At 37.6% G+C, this 19,579-nt stretch overlaps 1 protein-coding gene across 7 annotated transcripts in view; it reads right to left on the bottom strand.

The window, feature by feature from the left end:
* Positions 1-19,579, bottom strand: part of LOC142343213 (patatin-like phospholipase domain-containing protein 7) — a 189,956-nt gene that overhangs the window by 22,497 nt on the left and 147,880 nt on the right. For 5 of the 7 annotated variants that reach the window (XM_075394961.1, XM_075394958.1, XM_075394955.1 and 2 more), the window contains 5 exons: positions 18,933-19,359; positions 15,108-15,226; positions 14,641-14,757; positions 14,507-14,576; positions 1,995-2,111 (listed from right to left, as the gene is read on the bottom strand). In XM_075394961.1, coding sequence (XP_075251076.1) covers positions 1,995-2,111; positions 14,507-14,576; positions 14,641-14,757; positions 15,108-15,226; positions 18,933-19,359 — 850 coding nt within the window. Of the gene's footprint in view, positions 1-406; positions 524-1,994; positions 2,112-14,506; positions 14,577-14,640; positions 14,758-15,107; positions 15,227-18,932; positions 19,360-19,579 lie in introns of all 7 variants that reach the window. The other 2 variants (XM_075394957.1, XM_075394962.1) reach the window with 2 other exon arrangements.

Here is a 19,579-nt window from a genome sequence, read left to right on the forward strand (position 1 = left end):
TGGGCTTGAACTAAACTCTGAATTTGAAACTGTTTCCCCAACAACACACGACGCTCCAAAAAAATCTCATCATTGATATCAACTTTCAACAATTTCAGCTCTTCGAAGCTCACTTCGCCATTCCTTTGAGTGACATTTAAGAGGAAACAGTTCCAATAGCTTCGATTGTATGAGTGTTTCTCGGATTTGAACACACTGGTTGCATAGCACCGTTTCCTTTTTCCCGTAAAAAGTTTCGTTAGAAACAGCTATTGAGTCGCATCAGGCAACACAACTAGAATAGACCGTTATCAATTGTCATGAATATTCAAACAAGCAATAAATTGGTGTTATCCAAACGTTGCGAAACCTTGTCAGTGGGTAAAAGGAAACAAATGCGTGAGGTAGGGGGTTGGGGGTAACCAACCGGGAACGTTGTTGACGTAGCAGCCGTCAACTAGCAAGTGTGTGTCTTTAGAATCAATGAAGGGAGGGAGGAAAGGGTGTATAGTCATGGAGGCACGCACGTAGTTCCACACGCACCCTGCAACACACACAGCCAGACATCGTGCCAGACAAGAGCACAGCCGGAGAACAAACAAAAAAGAGCACGCATTGTGCAAGAAATTTGACAAAAGGCTATAATTAAAACGTTAAAAGCTCATATGCTCATCATGCGTATGATAAAAGTCTGAAATTTAATCCACAGTGGTAATATTTATAACATCTGTGCTTTTGACAACAATTTCAGTGAAATGCTAAAATGAACACCTCGGTCTTTTTGTGCTCTCCTATAGCTAAAATGCGAACAATCTAATTTGGCTGCATCAAAAACTATTGACTAAGAGCTACTTTAAAAAATGATAGATTTTCAATGAGGTAACGAAATTAAAAGCCACGCAAAAGCTGGCATTATGACAATTATCAACTAGGAAACTAATCTTACAATTAAACGTAAATTAAAAATGGGATTGCGACGCTTCAAAACTAGAATGATTTCTAAATTTTTTGCAAATAAAAAACGTGTTTGTAGTACAATTTGGGGTGGTCTACTACACATAGAAAAGCCAATTTCTGAGCGATAGTCATCCTAAATTTTGCTACTAGGTTTATACGGCCAACGATGAGGCTCAATCAAAAGAGCCAGAACTTTCCTCGTAAAATGTAACGATGATAATCACTGATGATTTCGAGTTAGAAAAGGAGTTACATCTGCAATGGACCGAAAATTTACCCCATACAAGAATGATTTCCCGTTTTTGACGAAAGAAACCCATTAACCCACAGCTTACCCAAGTCAAACCTAGATGGTCGTTTCGTCAGCTCAAATGACTATTCGTTCCAAATGAGATCATTGATCGCAAAATCTACCCGAGTTTCACATTTAAAACAGATGTACTTCACATGTACAGAGAAAGCGAGAAATAAGTACGGTGGGAAATAGAAAAGATTGGGAAATATCTTTCCATCTATCTCCCTTGCCATTATTTCTCTTCATTTCTTTTCAACAGTTTTGCATAAAATAAGAAACGCAAGATTTTCATAACAGTATATACAAATGCAACACCACTCCATCAAGAAAACTGGACACGTCTGCTCTTATCATCAAAGTTGGATTAGATTATCAGAGAGAGAGAGAGAGAGAGAGTATAACTTAGGTATTGAGTTACTTATACAGCTCATTGGTCGCCAGAATTCCGACGCTTCCTTTGAAGTATAAATTCAATTAGTTCCTGGTCATGATGCTTTGTTCTCCGTTATAAAAATGAGATGATCTCGGGCTGGGGTAGTGCTGCATTTGTAGAGACAAAATTTCATTTAATACAAATAGAGCAAGATTACTAAAGGAAGATTTTTCAGCTACCCGAAAATAATTTCTTTTCTAAAGTTCTTCTAACCCTGGGGTCTTTGTATTCAATAGCGTAACTGGAAACGAAAAGAGAAGCAAGGGAGATGGGAATACAACACCAGGGTAGAAATGGGTTGGGCCATTGGGGGGGGGGGCATCGATGGACCTGGTAGATTATTGACGTATCCCCCGTCTAGAAGGAGGTGACCATCGGATGGGTCACATAGAGGGGGCAAGTAGCCCGAGAGAGACATACTTGACCTCACGTATCTCCAAATGTCTCCTGTCATCACATCAAATTAAACACATATAACATACAAATACAACTTATTACACATTTCGATCAGCATCCTGTTATATTTATGAAGCTATCAACTCAGTAACAAACGATCAGATCGATCCGACGGAATATTTGAGAAGGAACGTTGATCACATGTGTAAGAGAATGTAGATAAGGATTCAATTACATTGTTCTAGACAGTTTGTTAAGTTTTTTTTCAGTTTTAAGTTGCGGGAACAACCAACTCGTTTTGGTTGCGATAAGGACAAAAGTCAATGTTTTTTCAAGTTTCACTTCTGACTTGATTGTTGCACGACAACATGTTACGTTTTATTAAAGTATCGAAAGAAAAAGCATCTAAAGCGCTGTCAATTTCGGCATCTGATTAATGGTTTAACCGTTTGACTTAAGTATATATCGTATCAACCACGATTGCACTTAAAAATTGTGAACTCAAAATTCTCCTAACATACTTAATTTTGACTGCACAAGTATAGTATGTTGAGAACCCCAAAACTCCGCTATTTTCAGGTCATAAATTCAGAGGTTATTTTTGAGAACCATTCACACCACAAAGAGAATCAAACATAAGGCCAAAGAAGGAAAATTGTTTTCATAAATCGAATGAACTTAAAATCAAATTAAAAAAATTATTTTAGGCTGAAATTTTTCTCGAAGCGTTCATATTACAATTCAAAAATTCATTGTCCATACTCAAAATTGTTTTCCATAAATTTCTCTATTCTGCATAGAAACAACCGGTAGATTGCGGGAGAAAAGTCAACAATCTCACGTCGATTGATTCGATTAGCGCAACTGGATTTGACGGAAAATCAGAAAAAAACAACGAATATATAATTGACGGTCCTATTTGAACAAAAGAACAGAAGAATGATCGAAGATCATGCGATTTTGATCTTAATTGAAGGATAAAATGACTAGTACTAAAACCCACTAGAATTATACCAATTAACGAACAATAAATCATAACCAAAAAACATTCCGGCAGATGGCCGGAAAATAGTCGCCATTGATTCCCATAACACCGATTGGGATTGAAGGAAGAGAAAAACAATGATTAAAATTGATTCTTGTTTAAAAACAATTTTACAAGTGCGAACTATTTTTTATTGGATTTCGTAGTTATGCATACTCCTGCTTCTTAATGACGGGATGTAGGGGCTAGCATCAATACTAAAACGCATTAAAGATGTTAACTAAGACTATGATAACAATGTTTAAGTAGCGGGCAACTAAAATTGGGCCTTATGGGTTTATCCCATTTTGTGTTTTTTAATTCGTTTTTCTATGACCCCTTCACTTTGGATTACTTTGCTGAGCAACTCCGTTTAAAGCAGTTTGAGCAGAATAAGTCAAGAATAAAATTAGTATGGAGAAGTTACCAAGATTTCAAGCAAAATGTTCAACAAGTTGTGAACTAAGGTAAAACGAAACAAATTTTTGTTCAACTAAGTAAAAATACAATAGCCAGACAAGTCCTGAAATACAATCAAAAACTTAGAAGTACTTCATCTGACCAGCAGATCAATTGAACAATGTCAGCCAAAAATACAAGCAGTCTCAAAAATTGAGAAACTAAAAACAATTAAACTAACTAAACAACATTGCTTAAACTCTTGAAACCATCATTTTTCGCGCTTATCTCGCTTTATGGCCCAGTGAATTTTTTAAAAGACTACTGGATAGTTTCTGATGACAATTAAATGGTTTTGAAGTTGTTAATATCGCGGAGATAGTTAATACCTTGCAAATACGTTTCTGAAAAGATTCGATATACATAACAATTGTATATCGAATTGGCCAAAAAAGACAGGAAAACACGCGAAAAAAGACAATTACTTTATAAATTCAAAAGTTTTTGAAAGTACAAAAATTTCGCGAGATAAATAAGTTCAAAACAATTTTTATGTATATCGAATCTGTCCAGAAACGTATTCGCAAGGTATTAACTTATCTCCGTGATATTAACAACTTCAAAACAATTAAATTGATTGTCTCCAGAAACTGTCCAGTAGTCCTTAAAAAATACAATGGCCCATAAAGCGAGATAAACGCGGAAAATGATGGTTTTCAAAAGAAATTGAAATTTCAAACTTTATCAAAAAATTGTAGATAGTTTTGATATTTAAGTGCTGAAAACCACACCATTGCCCGCTAGCAACTATATAGCAACCTACTATCAAACCCTAGAGAAGGTTACCAGGCCCCTGGGGCTGGAAAAACTCGAAACGACAAAAAAAATTAATTAGAATCATTTTGCGTATTTTTGTTATCATTACCAAAACGTATAGCTCACAAAAGGTCAAAAAAGTAATTATGTCTTGCAAAATACCTTCATCAACTTTGACAAACGGCATCTTAAGACTGATTAAACAAAACGAGAAAAATTGCACTAAATGACCTTTTAACCTTCAATTAAGGCTTTACCAGCAGCTGCAGCACTATAAGAACTTGAAGGACTACTAAAGCCAGCTGAGATCCTCCATTGCAACTTAAAGGCTTTAACTTTTTATCCCGTTTCAAAAACTCACAGTCATGGAAAAAGGTGTGAAAACATCTTATAAAAAAGACGGAGCACCAAAATAATCTAAATTTTTTTGATTATAAAAATATAGCAGGACAATTCCTGAAAACCTTCAAAGAACTATAATTCACTAAATCAAAACAGACCAAGAATGGTCTATGAAGAAATTAATGAAACCTTTTAGAAATTCCGACAATAAAAATTGAAGAAGAAAAAACAGTAAAGAACAAGGTCAAAAAGCCGCATAAAAACATAAAACCAGAAACGAGAAAGAATTTATCGCTAATTTTTGCTCGACGCGAATTTTTGCTCAACCACCGTTTTCTCACTTTAATTTAAAATCAATGTGAAGCATCTTAACTTCGGAAAACAACTTGCTTTTTCGCTCCACTTCATGTTTCGGGGTGCTCAGAATCATCACTTCAATTAGACTTCGAAGAATATAAAAATGCGTGAGCAAATCTTTAAATAAAAAACCCAGCCGGAAGGCTCCGGAACCGACTCAACGCAGATATTCCCCTAGAGCCCAGCCAATTAACGATTGTCGAAAACGTGTCTCCACTCAATTTTGAATATTTTGAAACAAAAAAAATTTAAAAAGAGTATGAACATGAAGAAAAAACAAATCTGTCAAAACATCAAAAACCTTTATTACAAATTTCAACTCCAAACAAACAATTGGCAAAAACCTTGCAGAAAAAAGTCGTTATTCAAATAACGAAAACCAATTAAAAGAAAAACCGCAAAACGGTACATACCGAGAAAACCGAGTAACAAAAAACTTTTGGTTTACAAAATTTCCTGCAACAAGTATTTTGAAACTTAACAATTTTCTCTGCTCCATTAGTGACCTACCCAAACGCCTGACTGAGGGATGTTAATCAACAAAAAAACAAATCTCTAGCAAAAGGGCCAAAATTAGCAAAAAAAATAGAGAAAACTAAAAAACAGACGAAATTGAGCCAAAAAATGATTAAAAAATACTCCATTTTCTTTAATGAACACAACTCACAATCAATTTAAAACATAGCCGGCAGACTGTTTACGGAAAATAGTAGCCGTTGACGCGCATGACACACATCGGGATTGAAACAGAAAAAAAAGATCAAACCTGACAAATTTTTTCCCTAACTTTTAAAAATTGTTCTAATTCAGTGTGAAGTTTCAGTTAGACTCTAAACCTATACTTACTTCAGCTTCTAAACCGAAAGGTATTAAGCTTAGTACTAATATAAGCTAGCAATCGCTCTAATGAACTTTGATAACTTAATGCATTATGACTTAATGACCGGGCTTTATCGGTTTATCCCGTTTCTTTTGATTTTGCTCTTTTGGCAACGACCGTATTCACTCTAGGCTACAACTACGTCATTACTCAACAGTTAACAATATTAGCAACAAACTTCTTGCAACAATGAAAGCAAATGAAATCACTCAAAAGGAAGAGTTGAAGCTAAAAAAAAGTTCCTTGAAAAGCCACAAAAAGTTCTAGAACAAAAAAGATGCAGAAATGGTCAAGCAAAAATTTTGCATAGGCCAACACGTTTACAATAATTGCCTCAAACTTCGTTCGAGGGCAATTAATTATAGTTAAAACTAAAAAAAACGGCTTTGAAAAAGCCGCAGCTAGTCAAATATCGCCCACCTAGCGCAACTTTTTCACACTCACTTTTCTTACTTTCTTAGAAGAATACTGCATGAACAAAAACCACTCTTTTTCGCTCTGATTTTGACTACTGTTCAGTAGATTGACCTAAATATTTGTTTTCACGTGCGGCAATTGACATTGCATCCTGTGAAAAGAGAAGTCGCCGATTCGACTTTTTAAAAAATGGATCACCATAAATCCTCTTAGAGTCGTAATTGTAAAAAAAGAGCGCTATAATAGCCGTCTGAGAAGATGAGGGGCGGCTATTAATAAGCACATGAATCTAAATTTAGGAATCATCAGTTCCCCCCAACTAAAATTGACTTTGCTCCTCAAATGTGATATATGAAAAACTCGCCCATAGAAAAGTGAGAAAAATGGCTGCACTAAACAAAATCTGACAAATGAAAAAAGGACAGCAATAGTAGCCGGCTCAATAACTTACGCTGCTACTAAACATAGCCGACTAGTATCGGTTGAACTGCGCTTGTAAGACACTACAAAAAATTTTCTATATGGTACTATTGTAGCCACATATGAACACATTTGCTATAAGAAATCTGCCAATAAAGTACATATTTTACTAGTTTCCGGTCAACACGAGTACAGGAATTGACAGATCTTTTGAGCGGACAAGAAAGGTTATAGAGCAATTCAAAAAATTTAAGTACAAAAGAGCTGTGTTGAAAACAGACCAAGATTCATCAAAGTAGCCAAACACCAACTTCACGCAGATTCTTTGCAACCACCAGAACAACCAGACAGCAGTCAATAAAATTGTATTAGCTCAACAGTCTACATCAGATATGATAACTTAATTTGCAATACTTCAACCAGAGCAAGATCAATTGAAGCAAAAAAACTCGTACGACAAAACCAACGAAATTTACACTCAGAACTACGAACACAGCCAAATTTTCTTGGACTGAAAGAAACAACCTGTAGGTAACGATGAAGCATTTGAAACTGCAACATTCGAACATGCCGCGGAAGAGTCTTCAACAACACCCAAGAATTACAAAACCAATCATGCAACAGATCAAAAAATACGGGCGAATATTTTATTCGGGCATATAGATAGCCTGGGCATATGCAAAAACACTGATATCACATACTAAAAGCGAATAGCAGCTGACCGTATTAGCCGTCCGCATAAGCAGGAACACTGATATAGTTAAAACTATATAACGATAACATAGCCGGCAGATTGCCGGAAAAGCTGCGAAAGAATAGACCTGCGTGCCATATAATAGAGATAGAAACAGATACAGATCTAAATTGAAAAAAAAATTGACGCCGATCAAAAAACTAGGATAAAAAACATTCAGCGATAAATTAAAAAAGCTTGTTAAAATTCATTCCACAGAAGCCTGTTATTAGGGACCTTTACTGCACATATGAGCTCCTTTGACCTTAAACAAATTCAAATAAAACTAAAGTTTTAAAGTGCAAAAGTCATTTTATCGAGTGAGGTAAGTCACGTATGATCAAAATCTAGTCACGCAAATAACCTAAAAACTTTCGATAAAGCGAGTGAGAAATGACGTCACGCGCGCAAATGCCGTTAGCGAGAGGAAGAAGTCATTCAGAAAATTTGACTTTTTCAGCTTTGCTGTGTGAACAAATGTAAAACGAAAAAAGAGCGTCAGACGACGAAACAAAAAAACATAGCAGGACAAGTCCTGACGTACAATTCAAAGAATTTTCATTGACTAAACAGAAAAACTAGCCCTAGAATGGACTATGAGTGAATTCAGAAAACCATTTTAAAAAAATCAGAACAAAAAAATAGGAAAAAACAGAAAATCAATATCAAAATGCCGCATGTGAACAAAAAACCCCTAGCGAGAAATGAAAATTTAATTCAAACAAAAATAGGCCTAGAATGAGCTGTGAATGGATTGGGAAAACCAGTTAGAAAAAAATCGGATCCAAAAAATCGAAAAAACAGTAAAAATCAGAGTGAAGATAAAAATAGCAAAAGAGCAGAGAAATAGCGGTGTGAAAACATCCACAAAAATGCTCTTTTCAGGTCTTTGACGTGAAAAATTGCAAAAGGAACTAGAGCGTGAGACGACGAAACAAAAACGGTTCTCAAGTATGGACGCCTCTAAGCGGCAGAACTAGGAGCGGGCAACCGCTCCCAGGACCCATACACACTAACTGAGCGAAACTGACGGTTTTTGCGGCGGGATCAGGCAAATCAGTCTCTCTGGTCCCTATTATGCATTTGACCAGGAAAGACTCGGTGGCATTCAAACAAACCCCGGCCCAACGTCTTGTGCAATTTCTTACCGTAGCAACTGGAATCAATGCGGCGTCTTGTGCGGCCGCGGAGGATGGTCACACGTGAATTGAACCAACTTACAGTCCATAGAGCAACGGACCAACAAGTTAGACTGTAAGCGCTGCTCTTGGTGCAAGACAATAGACCAAAATACTAGGCAAAGTTTCCCTACTCACGACAACACACCTCAGCATTCTTCAACTAAATTGTAACGGTCTCAAACAAAAACTAGACAACATCAGAGACTGGATGCAGAAAAATAACATCCAAATAGCTGAAATCCAAGAGACCAACCTCAATGAAAAATGCACCCTCAAAAGCCCACCTGACTACTGCATAATCCAAGAAAAAGAAAGAAGCAAAAATGGAGGGGTAGCTTTTGTCATTAAGAACACATTTCTGTTCCAAGAGATTAAACTCAAAACTTCTAAAAAACACCTAGAAGTCCAAGCCATATAACTCCCCAAAGGTTGTAATAACATCAAACTAGTGAACACCCACATACCACCTTCTTCTAGCTGAGATGCAGGATATAAGACATCAATCAGTAAATTACTTGCGTTAGGTGACTGCATAATTGCCTGTGATTTCAATGCTCAAATTCCGCTATGACACTCGAAACTACCGGAAGACACAAGAGAAAAAAATATTGCAAGTGAAATAGACCTCTCTAATCATGAAGTACTCAACGAAAAAGCCAGCGCAAGAGTAACAGATTCTTGTAAAAGCTCCCCGGACATTAGTCTTGCCAGCTCAAGCATAGCACTCAACATCGACTGGCGTATCTATCCATCACCTGTGACCTCATCACACACTCAATACCACAAAAAAAAAATTCATCGACTTCCGCAAAACTGACGGGGCAAGTTTTAAAGACAACATTGAACTAAAACCGAAGAAACGACAAAGGCCGACAAATGTCTACCACGCGGAAAAGACCTTAAGGAAAGCCATAAAGGCAGCGGCTGGCAGGAATATCCAACAAGGAAGAATTAAAACAGTTGTTGTCAATTTTCCCAGCGAAGCAGTAAAGCTTTCTGAAAAGAGAGATGAAATTCAAAGAAAAGATCCACGGGACTCCAAAATAACGAACTAAACCATGAAATAAGCAAACCTGTTGAAAGTCAAAAGCGCAAAGATTGGATCAAGTTTGTACAAACACTTACTCACAAAGGTACCTGCTCTAAACTCTGGAGCACAGTAAAAAGAATTTTTGTCGAGTAACGCTAAATCACCTGCAAAGAGAGCCATATACTTTGACGCCAAGAAAACTACTCCTCACAATGATCCAAAGACATGCGTCAACAAATTTAACCAACAATACATTCCACAAAGAAAACTGAAAAACAGAAAATAAATACACTAAGAACATTAAGGAAACTGGAAAGAAAGGGCAGAATGTTTAAGTGTAACACAGTGAAAGAAGCTATAAGAAACACAAAGAAAAGTAAGGCGCCGGGCCCAAAGAGAATAGCGCAATTCCACTTACACCATCTATGCCCCATAGCACAGATACCTCACTGACACCATATACCTTTCTGTAAACAGTGCAAAAATCTCAAATATCTGGAACGTTGGCCGGGTTATACCCCTAAACCAGCCGGAAAATACCCTAGAGAAATCTAAAAGCTTCATACCAATTGCAAAACACTCCTCTCCCACATTGCAAAACTAACAGAAAAACTTTTACTAAGTGACTTCATAGAATATCCACAAGGTAACCTACAAGGTGGTGTATTATCGCCAATGCTCGTCAACAGTTACATGAGCAAGCTGCCTCTACCCCAAAAGATATAAACATCACGTCTTACGCTGATGATATCACTTCCGCAACATCTCACCCGCAGGTTGAAAAATTACGTGACATGATAACTCCATACCTAAATCTTTTACACGACTGACTAGAATCAAGAAAGCTTAAGTTATCAGCTAAAAAAGCAAGCGCAACTGTGTTCACAACATGGAGCAAGGAGGCCAAGTTTTAACCACACCTCACTATCAACAATTCGCCAACCCGTGTCCAAAGTCAAAGTACCGGGTGTAATTTTTGATAGTATGCTCAATTTTTGGAGAACATGTATGGAAAATCAAAGAGAAATCACAAAAGCGCAATAACGTACTGAAAAAGATAGGGGCAATAACATACTTAAATAACATACTGCGGGTACCGACTGGGGCTGCACAAGAGAGACACTCAATGATTTACAAAGCTATCGTCAAAGCGTGCTGAACTACGGTGCTCCCATTTGGGCTTCCACAATCAGCAAAACACTGTAACCACCTGCAGAGGCAAAAAAAACATTCCTCTTCGCAAAATTACTGGCAGTGTAAAATTAACCGACATCAATGACTTACATAATGAGGGTAAAATGCTGCTTGTCAAACCTCACACAGAAATGTTAGCAGAGCAATTTCTAGCAGGTAGTTATCAGAGCCATCGTGTTGATCATAAAACAACCTCTTCAACCAGTAGAACCACTTAACGTAAAGCACATTTTCAACTGCAGTTAGAACACCACGACTTGACAGTGATTGAGCTGTGGGAAAGACAAGTAGAGATAGCTAACTGGCTGGACTTAATACCATCAGTCCAACACAACCACATGCACAGGACAATCCATCTTCCTTGCCCCTTTCCCCCGATGCTGGCGATGCCCCGCCTCCGCCCCCCCCCCAAACCCAGGGACCATGGCTTAGATGCAGCAAGCTCGCCCCACCACAAGCAGGTTGGGGATAGGCAGTCACACGCTACTACTAACTCTATTATTATTAAACAAATGCAACTAGGGCACCAGTTAAAAACGGCAATAAGTGCCTGTATCCCGCCAAAATTACCTGCGAAATGCTGCTCTGAGCGACAGCTACAACAAAAACAACAACAAACAAATAAAAACAAAAACCAAGATCCCCGCAAAAGCTACGCTCAGCTTACAGCGTCGCAGCTGTCAGGATCAAATCAGCAAGAAATCTCATAATTGATGATTTCAATTTTAACATATCAAAGGTTTTCAGAATGGTCGTCAGATATCAAACATACTTTTACAAAATTGAATATGTCTTCAATGAATACAAAACGTTTAATATGGGCACACCTTCAAACGAAAGGTCAATGAAAAGAAAATAACCAGAAAATTGCATTAAATCAAACATATAGTCTAAAGTTCAAGAAAAGCCTATATGTCTTAATGAGACATCTTTTTTTGGTAATCGGCTTCAGAAAACGTGAAGCGTAGGGTTTTATGAGTTTCGTAAAGCTAGATTTGATTACCCAGACAATTTTCATCGTTCTGTCTAATTAGTAAATAAACATCACATCAGTCAATCCTATATATTAAACGCATGAGCTCTAAAATGGGACAAAACTTTTGCATGTCTAAAGGGTCTCTCGAAGCGCATGTTTAAGATCATCAATGAACAGCATGTATTAGCCGGGTGATGGGGGAGCTTTTGATTGAAAAAAGGAGGGATCGAAACCGTTGACCCTATGCGTGGGAAGCACTTATCACAGCCATTTGGCTACGGGGTAGTAACTAATTGTCCTTTATTAATCCTTTTTAATTGCCCTTGCGTGGTTCCGGGCTAAGAAGATTGATGACCGTTCACTTTTCTTCAAGTGCGATTGAGTTCAATTTGCTTAAAATGATTGTTCATTGTGCTTAGTTGATTGTTCATTTTGCTTGACTTCGATTAATTGAGTTCGCACAGAGCAAAGACTTTCAAGGCCACGTCCATTTGTAGTGAATCACTATGAACTATGAATGGACGTGGCTTTGAAAGCGTTTGCTCTCTGTGCTGCTGTCGGGCCAGAGAATGAAGTACTTCTATGGTCAGAGCTGCGACCTCTGATCTTTTTACGTACATTCGATGGTCAAAAAGGCGAAGGTCAAACTTGCAATAATGGGAACTGATGCAATCATGTGAACCGCCCCAGTCAGTCAGTAATCCTTTTTGTTACGTCTCTCCTTGGCATTTATATAAATTTGTGCGTGCGTGAATGTGTTGTTTCTTATGCCTGATTGACCTTCGCCCTTGTTGAGACGCTCGTTGCTCCTTTAAAATTTTCTTTGGTCCGTGTGCAAAAGTAGAAATGAAAAGAAAACTTTAAAGGAGCAACGATCGTCTCAAGGATGGCGAAGGTCAAAAATTCATGACAAAACAACACATTCGAGCACGCACACGAACCAAACACAAGCGTTGGGGTTTTTGACATCAACCGGTCAGCGCGTGTTTCAAATTTACAAGACCGGTTTAATTTTGTTGCATCAGAGAAACCGTTTAATCAAAGTCTGTGGAAAATCATCACCTAGCTGTGCTGAATAAAATGCTTTCTTCAACTTTTGCGCCTGCTTCTCTTTAAAGTAAATTTAAACTGAGAATCCCTTAGTAATGGCGAATGAACAGGGAATAGCTCATCGGGTAGAAAAATGGCAACATTTCTCGGTGTCCGGTATGGTTTGCTGCTAGACTGGTGAAATTGCCCTGATGTCTACTGGAAAGTAGCATGAAAATCCTGTAAAGGTCATTTTCGATACCAGTCTTAATGGCTCATTCCTATGAGTAGAGTTGTTTGAAAGTGCAACTCGAAGCTGGAGATATGTCTCTCCAAAAGCTAATTATAAAGCGAGACCGGTAGTAAACAAGTACCGTGAAGGAAAGTTGACAAGCATTGTGAAGAGAGAGTGAAAAGTACGTGAAACTGTTGAAGAGGAACTGGAGTGAGCGTTACCATTCTCAATGCCTTGATAATATAATCTCGGCTACCGAGTAGAGTAGTTGTCGTCTTTTGACAAATCTTGTTAATGAATCGAGCAGAATTTTTCCTCGGGATTCTGCTTGTTGAAAATCTTTCAGAGCGCTGAAAAAGAGGCCGCACTTGCTATCAAGCTTGTCGAGCGCGTAGTTGGAAACAAAAAAGTCGCGCCGGATTTCTCAGCGCTGACAAAAGTCAGCGAGGCTTTTACAGATATAAAGAAGCAAATCGTGAAGTTCAATTCTTTTGCGCTATTTAGTGGGTTAAATATTGACCCCCTTAATCCCAATTTGCATGAATTGGTATCTGGTAGCAGAGACGAACTTTCCTTATTCCGAACTTTCAAAAATCGAGATTAAAACGAAAGAAGTGCAACGATAAAGAGTCGCGGAACATCGCAATGTAAGGTGGAGATGCTCCAACACCCAAATGACGACAGGAAAAGGAAGAAAAAGAATATGGTGTAAGCATTAAAAAGGGATGCCAATCCATCAAGCAAACCAAAGTGACAACAAAGGTTGACAAACTGGCAGAGATTGAAGAAAATTTTGTGGGTCCATCTGGCTTTAAAAAAGTATCGAACTCTACAAAAAGTGATGTTCAAGTTGAGGTTCAAGTTAGTGCGGGTAGTTAAGCTTTAACCAACAAACACCTTGGTTCTCTATTTTAACCAATACGCTCTCATCCTCTCACAGATTTTTGCGCTACAGTTCTCATTCAAAAACATTACTTGCCAAAGCCCTATCAGAAGGCATTTGTCTGCAAGAGTTGTAAAAAGTTAAATTTGCGCTCTGCTTGAATTGTCTCTGCATGTCAAAGGTTCTAACAATTTAGCAGCTACTGTTGAGAAACTGTTTTAAAAAATAATTCATCCAAGAAGTCCCGATTTCCTTACCGAAAGCTTTTACCAACTCAACACCTTTGCTCTCTAATTTAATTAATGCACTCTCATCTCACTGAGATTTTGGCACTAGTTAATGCTGAATCTTGCTATACATTACTGGGCAGTTGTGAACAGCGTCACACATTTTTAACGTCTGCTTAAGAAAACAAACGGTTTTTTAAAGAAATGCCGAAATAAAGCATCTTGCAATGCCAAAAGAGAGCCTTAAATTGTCAACATGACGGTGTTTAAAGTTTTTTCTGTTCAGCAAGTGTAATGCCCTACCTGAGGTATGAATTCTGATGGAAGAGGTTGTTATATCTGTACTGACACAGAAATACGGAATCCAGAGATCCTAAAAAACATTGAGTTTAACTCATTTGTTTGAAGAACATTTGTAATTAAGCTCTAATAAACACCTCGATTTGCAGCTCTTCAAATACATTGTGTATCTGCGTGTTGAAAATCTTCCCGCTGAAGAAAGCAGTGTGTGGGTAAGTCAAATCCAACAACTTCAACAGGTTCGATGACATCACCTTGAAAAAAAAAACGAACAATCATGAGCCTCAAATTACTAAAAGAATTTTAAACACTTTTTGAAAGCAGTTAGTTTTACCGGGAGTACAAAATAGACAATTAGAAACGACTCATATATAGGCAAAATGGCCCATTTCAGTTTGTATCTTTTCTATTCTTTGCGGAGTAAAAAACGATGTTAAGCAACTACACCTGGTCTCAACCTCGGTCTCAAGTGAATATGTTTTCTTCTCTTTAACTCTCTTCTTTTCGCTAGCTCTAACATGGAAACGCGACTATTCATGCACTACAATTGAAACGAAAATATTGAAAAATTGAATTTAAGAAAACCGAGAAACCTGTAACTGACCATGAACCACTCCCTGGTACGCTTGATGAAGCTATCGAGTGGCCTGTGTCTGTACTGAGCGTAGAGAGCACCCACAAATGACCCTATGCTAGTGCCACCGATCATGTCTACTGGAATATCTGCAACAGAAACATTTAAAATTCAACCCCAGGCGCTAATAATCGAATCTCGAATTCAACTAGAATCTAAGCAAAGTTAAAAATTTTGAATTGTTATCGGAGAGCGAGCATTAAAGCGGTTTCCTATAGATTACTTCGTACTTGTTTGTGCTTAATTCGTGCGGTGAGTACGTCGGTGAATGACAATACCTCGAAGTTAACAAAAAATTCATATCTTCACCGACTGTGAATCTTAGTAGCAAACAAATTGATTCGTTTCTCCGATGGGCTTGAGGGAAAGGGGTACAAAATTATATTAATACAATTATTTTTTTACTGTTTTATTATATTTTTATTGCCAGTTGACTCTATTCACAGAACTATTTTGGTTTTTAACAAACATTTAAAAGAAATGAAATTAGTTTTTTTATTAAATCTTCATAAAAAGAGAATTCAAAATCAAAAGACTAAAAAACTAAAACTTCTAGGGGACCTCTCTACGTCTTAGTACCTATTTTAGGTTTGTCTGTCTTGTTCAATGGTTTTCTGATACAACCAGTTCAAAAGTTTTGTAAAGCACAGGATGCGACCAAACTTAAACAGACGACTACATTTTTAAGCATAACCGACTAACGTCGGGCTCTCAAACGACTGGTGAGCGGTTGGCTTCGTCAGGAGCTAGCTTTGGATTAGGGAGACTGGCTTTTGCCTCATCTAAGGGCGTGGGCTGCGAGCAGTGGGGCCGGGCTCACGGGGGTGGGGGAGCGCACGTGAGGGGCCGAACGCAGTGGCTTACGTGTGGAACAACGTGCAAGGGTGGGGTGAAGGGGGCTGATGTGGGGACGGGGTGAAGTTGGAGGGGTTCAAGTGGCGGGCTAAAAACTAAAAACCGCCCTTCACATCATAAATTTATGTCTCCAAAGAGTTTCGGTGAACTGCATACTTAGAATCTAGTAAGCCGAAAGGCTCTAAGAGCCTGTAATGCCCTTTGGACGTTACCTAGTTTTCGAAGACGAAAAGTTAAAAGGATTAGACTAAAAAGCGCTCAAGCGCAAAATTGCATCAAAAGCACCACAGGACTAATATAATTTCTAAAAAATTGTTTGAGAGCAATTCGAAAAAATAGTAGGAAAAGCTTTACATTCTTTCGTTTTGTTCAAAACTCTTAAATTTATTTTTTTACATCTATATAGTACATTGTAGTCAATTTCTCTGGTTTCAGTTGTCGGAATTCGTAACCAAAAGAACGACGGCACTACTACTGATGTACCAGAAAACTACAGAATAGATGTTTATAGAGAACGAAAAAATCCCAAGAAATAGAAAAATATCGTTCAACTTTTTACTTGTTTCTCTGGCATCTTGAATAAAACATAGCCGAAAGATTGCCGGAAAAAAGCCAGCCGTTGTTGACGCTCTTGATTGAGATTAAAACAGAAAAAAAAGAAGAGATAAATTGACCGAAATTTCTGGGTTTTTTTCATTGTTAAAGTGTTCCAAATTGGCGCGCAGTTTCAGTTCGATTCTAAAACTATCCTTAATTCAGCTTCCAAACACTCTAATGAACTTTGATAACCTAATGCACTATGACTTAATGACCACGCTTTATCGGTTTAGACCGTCTCTTTTGATTTTGCTCATTTGACATTGTCCGTATTCACCATATTACGAAACTCAATGCGTGTAAAAATTTAAACATAGCTGGCATATTGTAGATCTGCAGTCTTAAAAAACAGTAAAAAAGACAGACCAAAAATATTCGTCTTTTCATTGAAGGCTGATGTTATATTTTGATTTAAGACCTGTATAAGTTTTTGCTGCCTATATTAGCTGCTCTCAAATAACCTTCATTTAGAGTGACACAACCCATCTGACCTTATATCTTTGAATTAAAGAAAATAAAACTCAATTTCAAAGTGATGAAGTCATTTTTGATAGTGGGGTAAGTCAAGTGTGACCAAAAATTTAATCACGCAAATGAACAAAAATCTCGCTACACTAAGAGTGAAAAATGACACACTTCAGTTGAAAATGCATGGACGAATGAAGAAAAGCAGATTTTAAGTTGATGTGACGTCATATGGTCGTAACAAAAATCTTGACGACGAAACAAAAAAAACAAGAGAAGGCCAATAATAGCTCAGCCATCGCTGTTCGGCCATTGAAATCTATTCAGTTGAAACCGTGAGTGAAGTAAGTCAGAAGCCAATTGTGAAAATCGTGACTTATGTGAAACGAAAAACGTGATGAAAAGGTAAAGCGAAATAAAAAAAAGCAGAGCACCGAAATAATAGCTGCTGAGAGGCTGACGGTGGCTATTAATTATTTTATGTGAATATTGTGCGCCCTATTTTCAATACTTAGCTCAACAAAAAATTGCAGGGCAAATTAAATCTCTGATTTAAAAAAGGGAAAACATAACCGACTAAACGTCGGAAGAATTGCTCTCGAACGACTAGTGGGAGCTTTAATCAATTACAGCCTGCTTCGCTTCAGTCGGGGGGAGGGGGGAGGAGGAGGGAGGGGGAGCCTAAATGGGACTAAGAAGTTCAATAGTGGGCTTCAAATAACCACATTAGAGGTTAACATATACCACTACTAAGATTTAAAGTTAAAAAATGACACAAGTTTCGGCGCACTTTTCATTTGACATTTAGTATTAAATTGCCGCCAATTGAGTTCAGCTGCTTGAAATTGTGATTGAGAGAGAAATTTAGATCAGGCGAAACGCAAAAAGTCAAGGGCGTAAAAGTCCCTCGAAAAGTCAAAATTGTCAGGCCAAAATTTTGCATAAAAAAGACACACACGTTTACAATAATTGCTCTGAACTTTGTTCAAGAGCAATTAAAAACAAATCTATTTTTATCAAAAAATAATCATAATTCTTATACACTGAGCAGTTACGCTAAACCTGAAACCCTCGTTTCTTAGGTATTGTGAAAAATGAGTTGATTGAAAGTTCAAAGGAGAGAACGAATATGAGAAACATGGGACAAGAACAGAAATCAATTGCTTGAGAAAAAAATCTGCATTTGTTCAATTCCATTTTTTATCATTTCTCTTGATGCTTTAAATCGCTTTCGGGTTTGTGCTCTCTGCTCTCTATTGGCTTCCTGTTCACCATCAACTTCAAGCATAAGAAAGGGTTTTAAAACAAACAAGAAAATAGCACTCGTATTTTTGTACCCTAGTAATTTTTAACACTATTCATTTCTCTCTTAAATTTAAGTTCAAAATGCAATATACCTTAATATCTTGCTTCCTAGAATCTTCTAGTTAAATTTGATAAGAGAATAAAGAAGTTCATTCTTCATTGAATAAAATTTTTTGATGCATTTTGATTTAAATTGTACAGAAATTGTACAGAAACTTGTTGCCAAAAGAACCAAACTTCAAAAGTTGAGACAATCATAGACACTAATTTTTCTTGTTATTTGGAAACAATTTTCTAGATAAATTGCGAAGTGTATCTTCAGGTAAGCTGATTATTAAAAACTTCATCAATGTGGCATAATTAAATTGAAAAAAAATAGCTGTGAAAAGCTGTTTTATATTGGAAAAAAATTGCAATGGATTTATTTTATAGCTCTGATAAAATTAACCGTCTCGCACGAGCTGTCTTGTGTTCAGTGTTCGGAGAGATGAGAGATAGAAATAAAATCAGATCACAACAACTTTGATCTTACTTCGTTGTCAACTAAAAACCACGCCAAAAACCCAAACTGACCGTTTTCTTGAAGTGCCTTGATGACTCCTAAATGTGCCGCCCCTCTTGCACCACCGCCACCCAAAACTAGTCCCACAGATGTGTTCGTAAGATGTCTAGCGAGGCGACTGAAGTCCGAGTGCTTGTCAGGTGGGCGACTCAGAATGGGCGAGTAGTACTCTAGCCACTTGGAGGGTGTCTTCCTCGAAAATATTCTGCTCTTACATCTAATGTGATGATGCAAGGTAACCCAGTCTCTGTTATTGAGCCATTGGACTGTGTCAACGGGCGCTTTATGGCTTCCTTCTGCCTTTAGAGATGAATCTAGGGGCTTGTAGAGGAGAACCAGCTCTTTTTGGGCTCTTACACCGATACGGTCCACTTGTTTCTCTATCTCGCCCACTTTGGGGTCCTGGTCAGCCACCGCCAGTATTATTATGCAATCCGCCTGAAATTGTATTAGAATCAAATACAATCACTTTTGTATTCAAAAATTCAGCCAAACTTGAGGAATAGCATAGAGCGGCAAAAATAACAAGAAACTCACGCCTCGGCAACAACTCTTAATTGAGCTAAATGTAAGTATTTTTTTCTTATTTCATACATTAGTCAGTCAATTATCCACCTATCAGAAAGAGGGCTGTGTCATATCATAAACAGTCAGTTCC

The sequence above is a fragment of the Convolutriloba macropyga genome, chromosome 7, assembly GCF_964194025.1.
Source record: "Convolutriloba macropyga chromosome 7, txConMacr16.3, whole genome shotgun sequence".
Classification (NCBI taxonomy): domain Eukaryota; kingdom Metazoa; phylum Xenacoelomorpha; order Acoela; family Convolutidae; genus Convolutriloba; species Convolutriloba macropyga.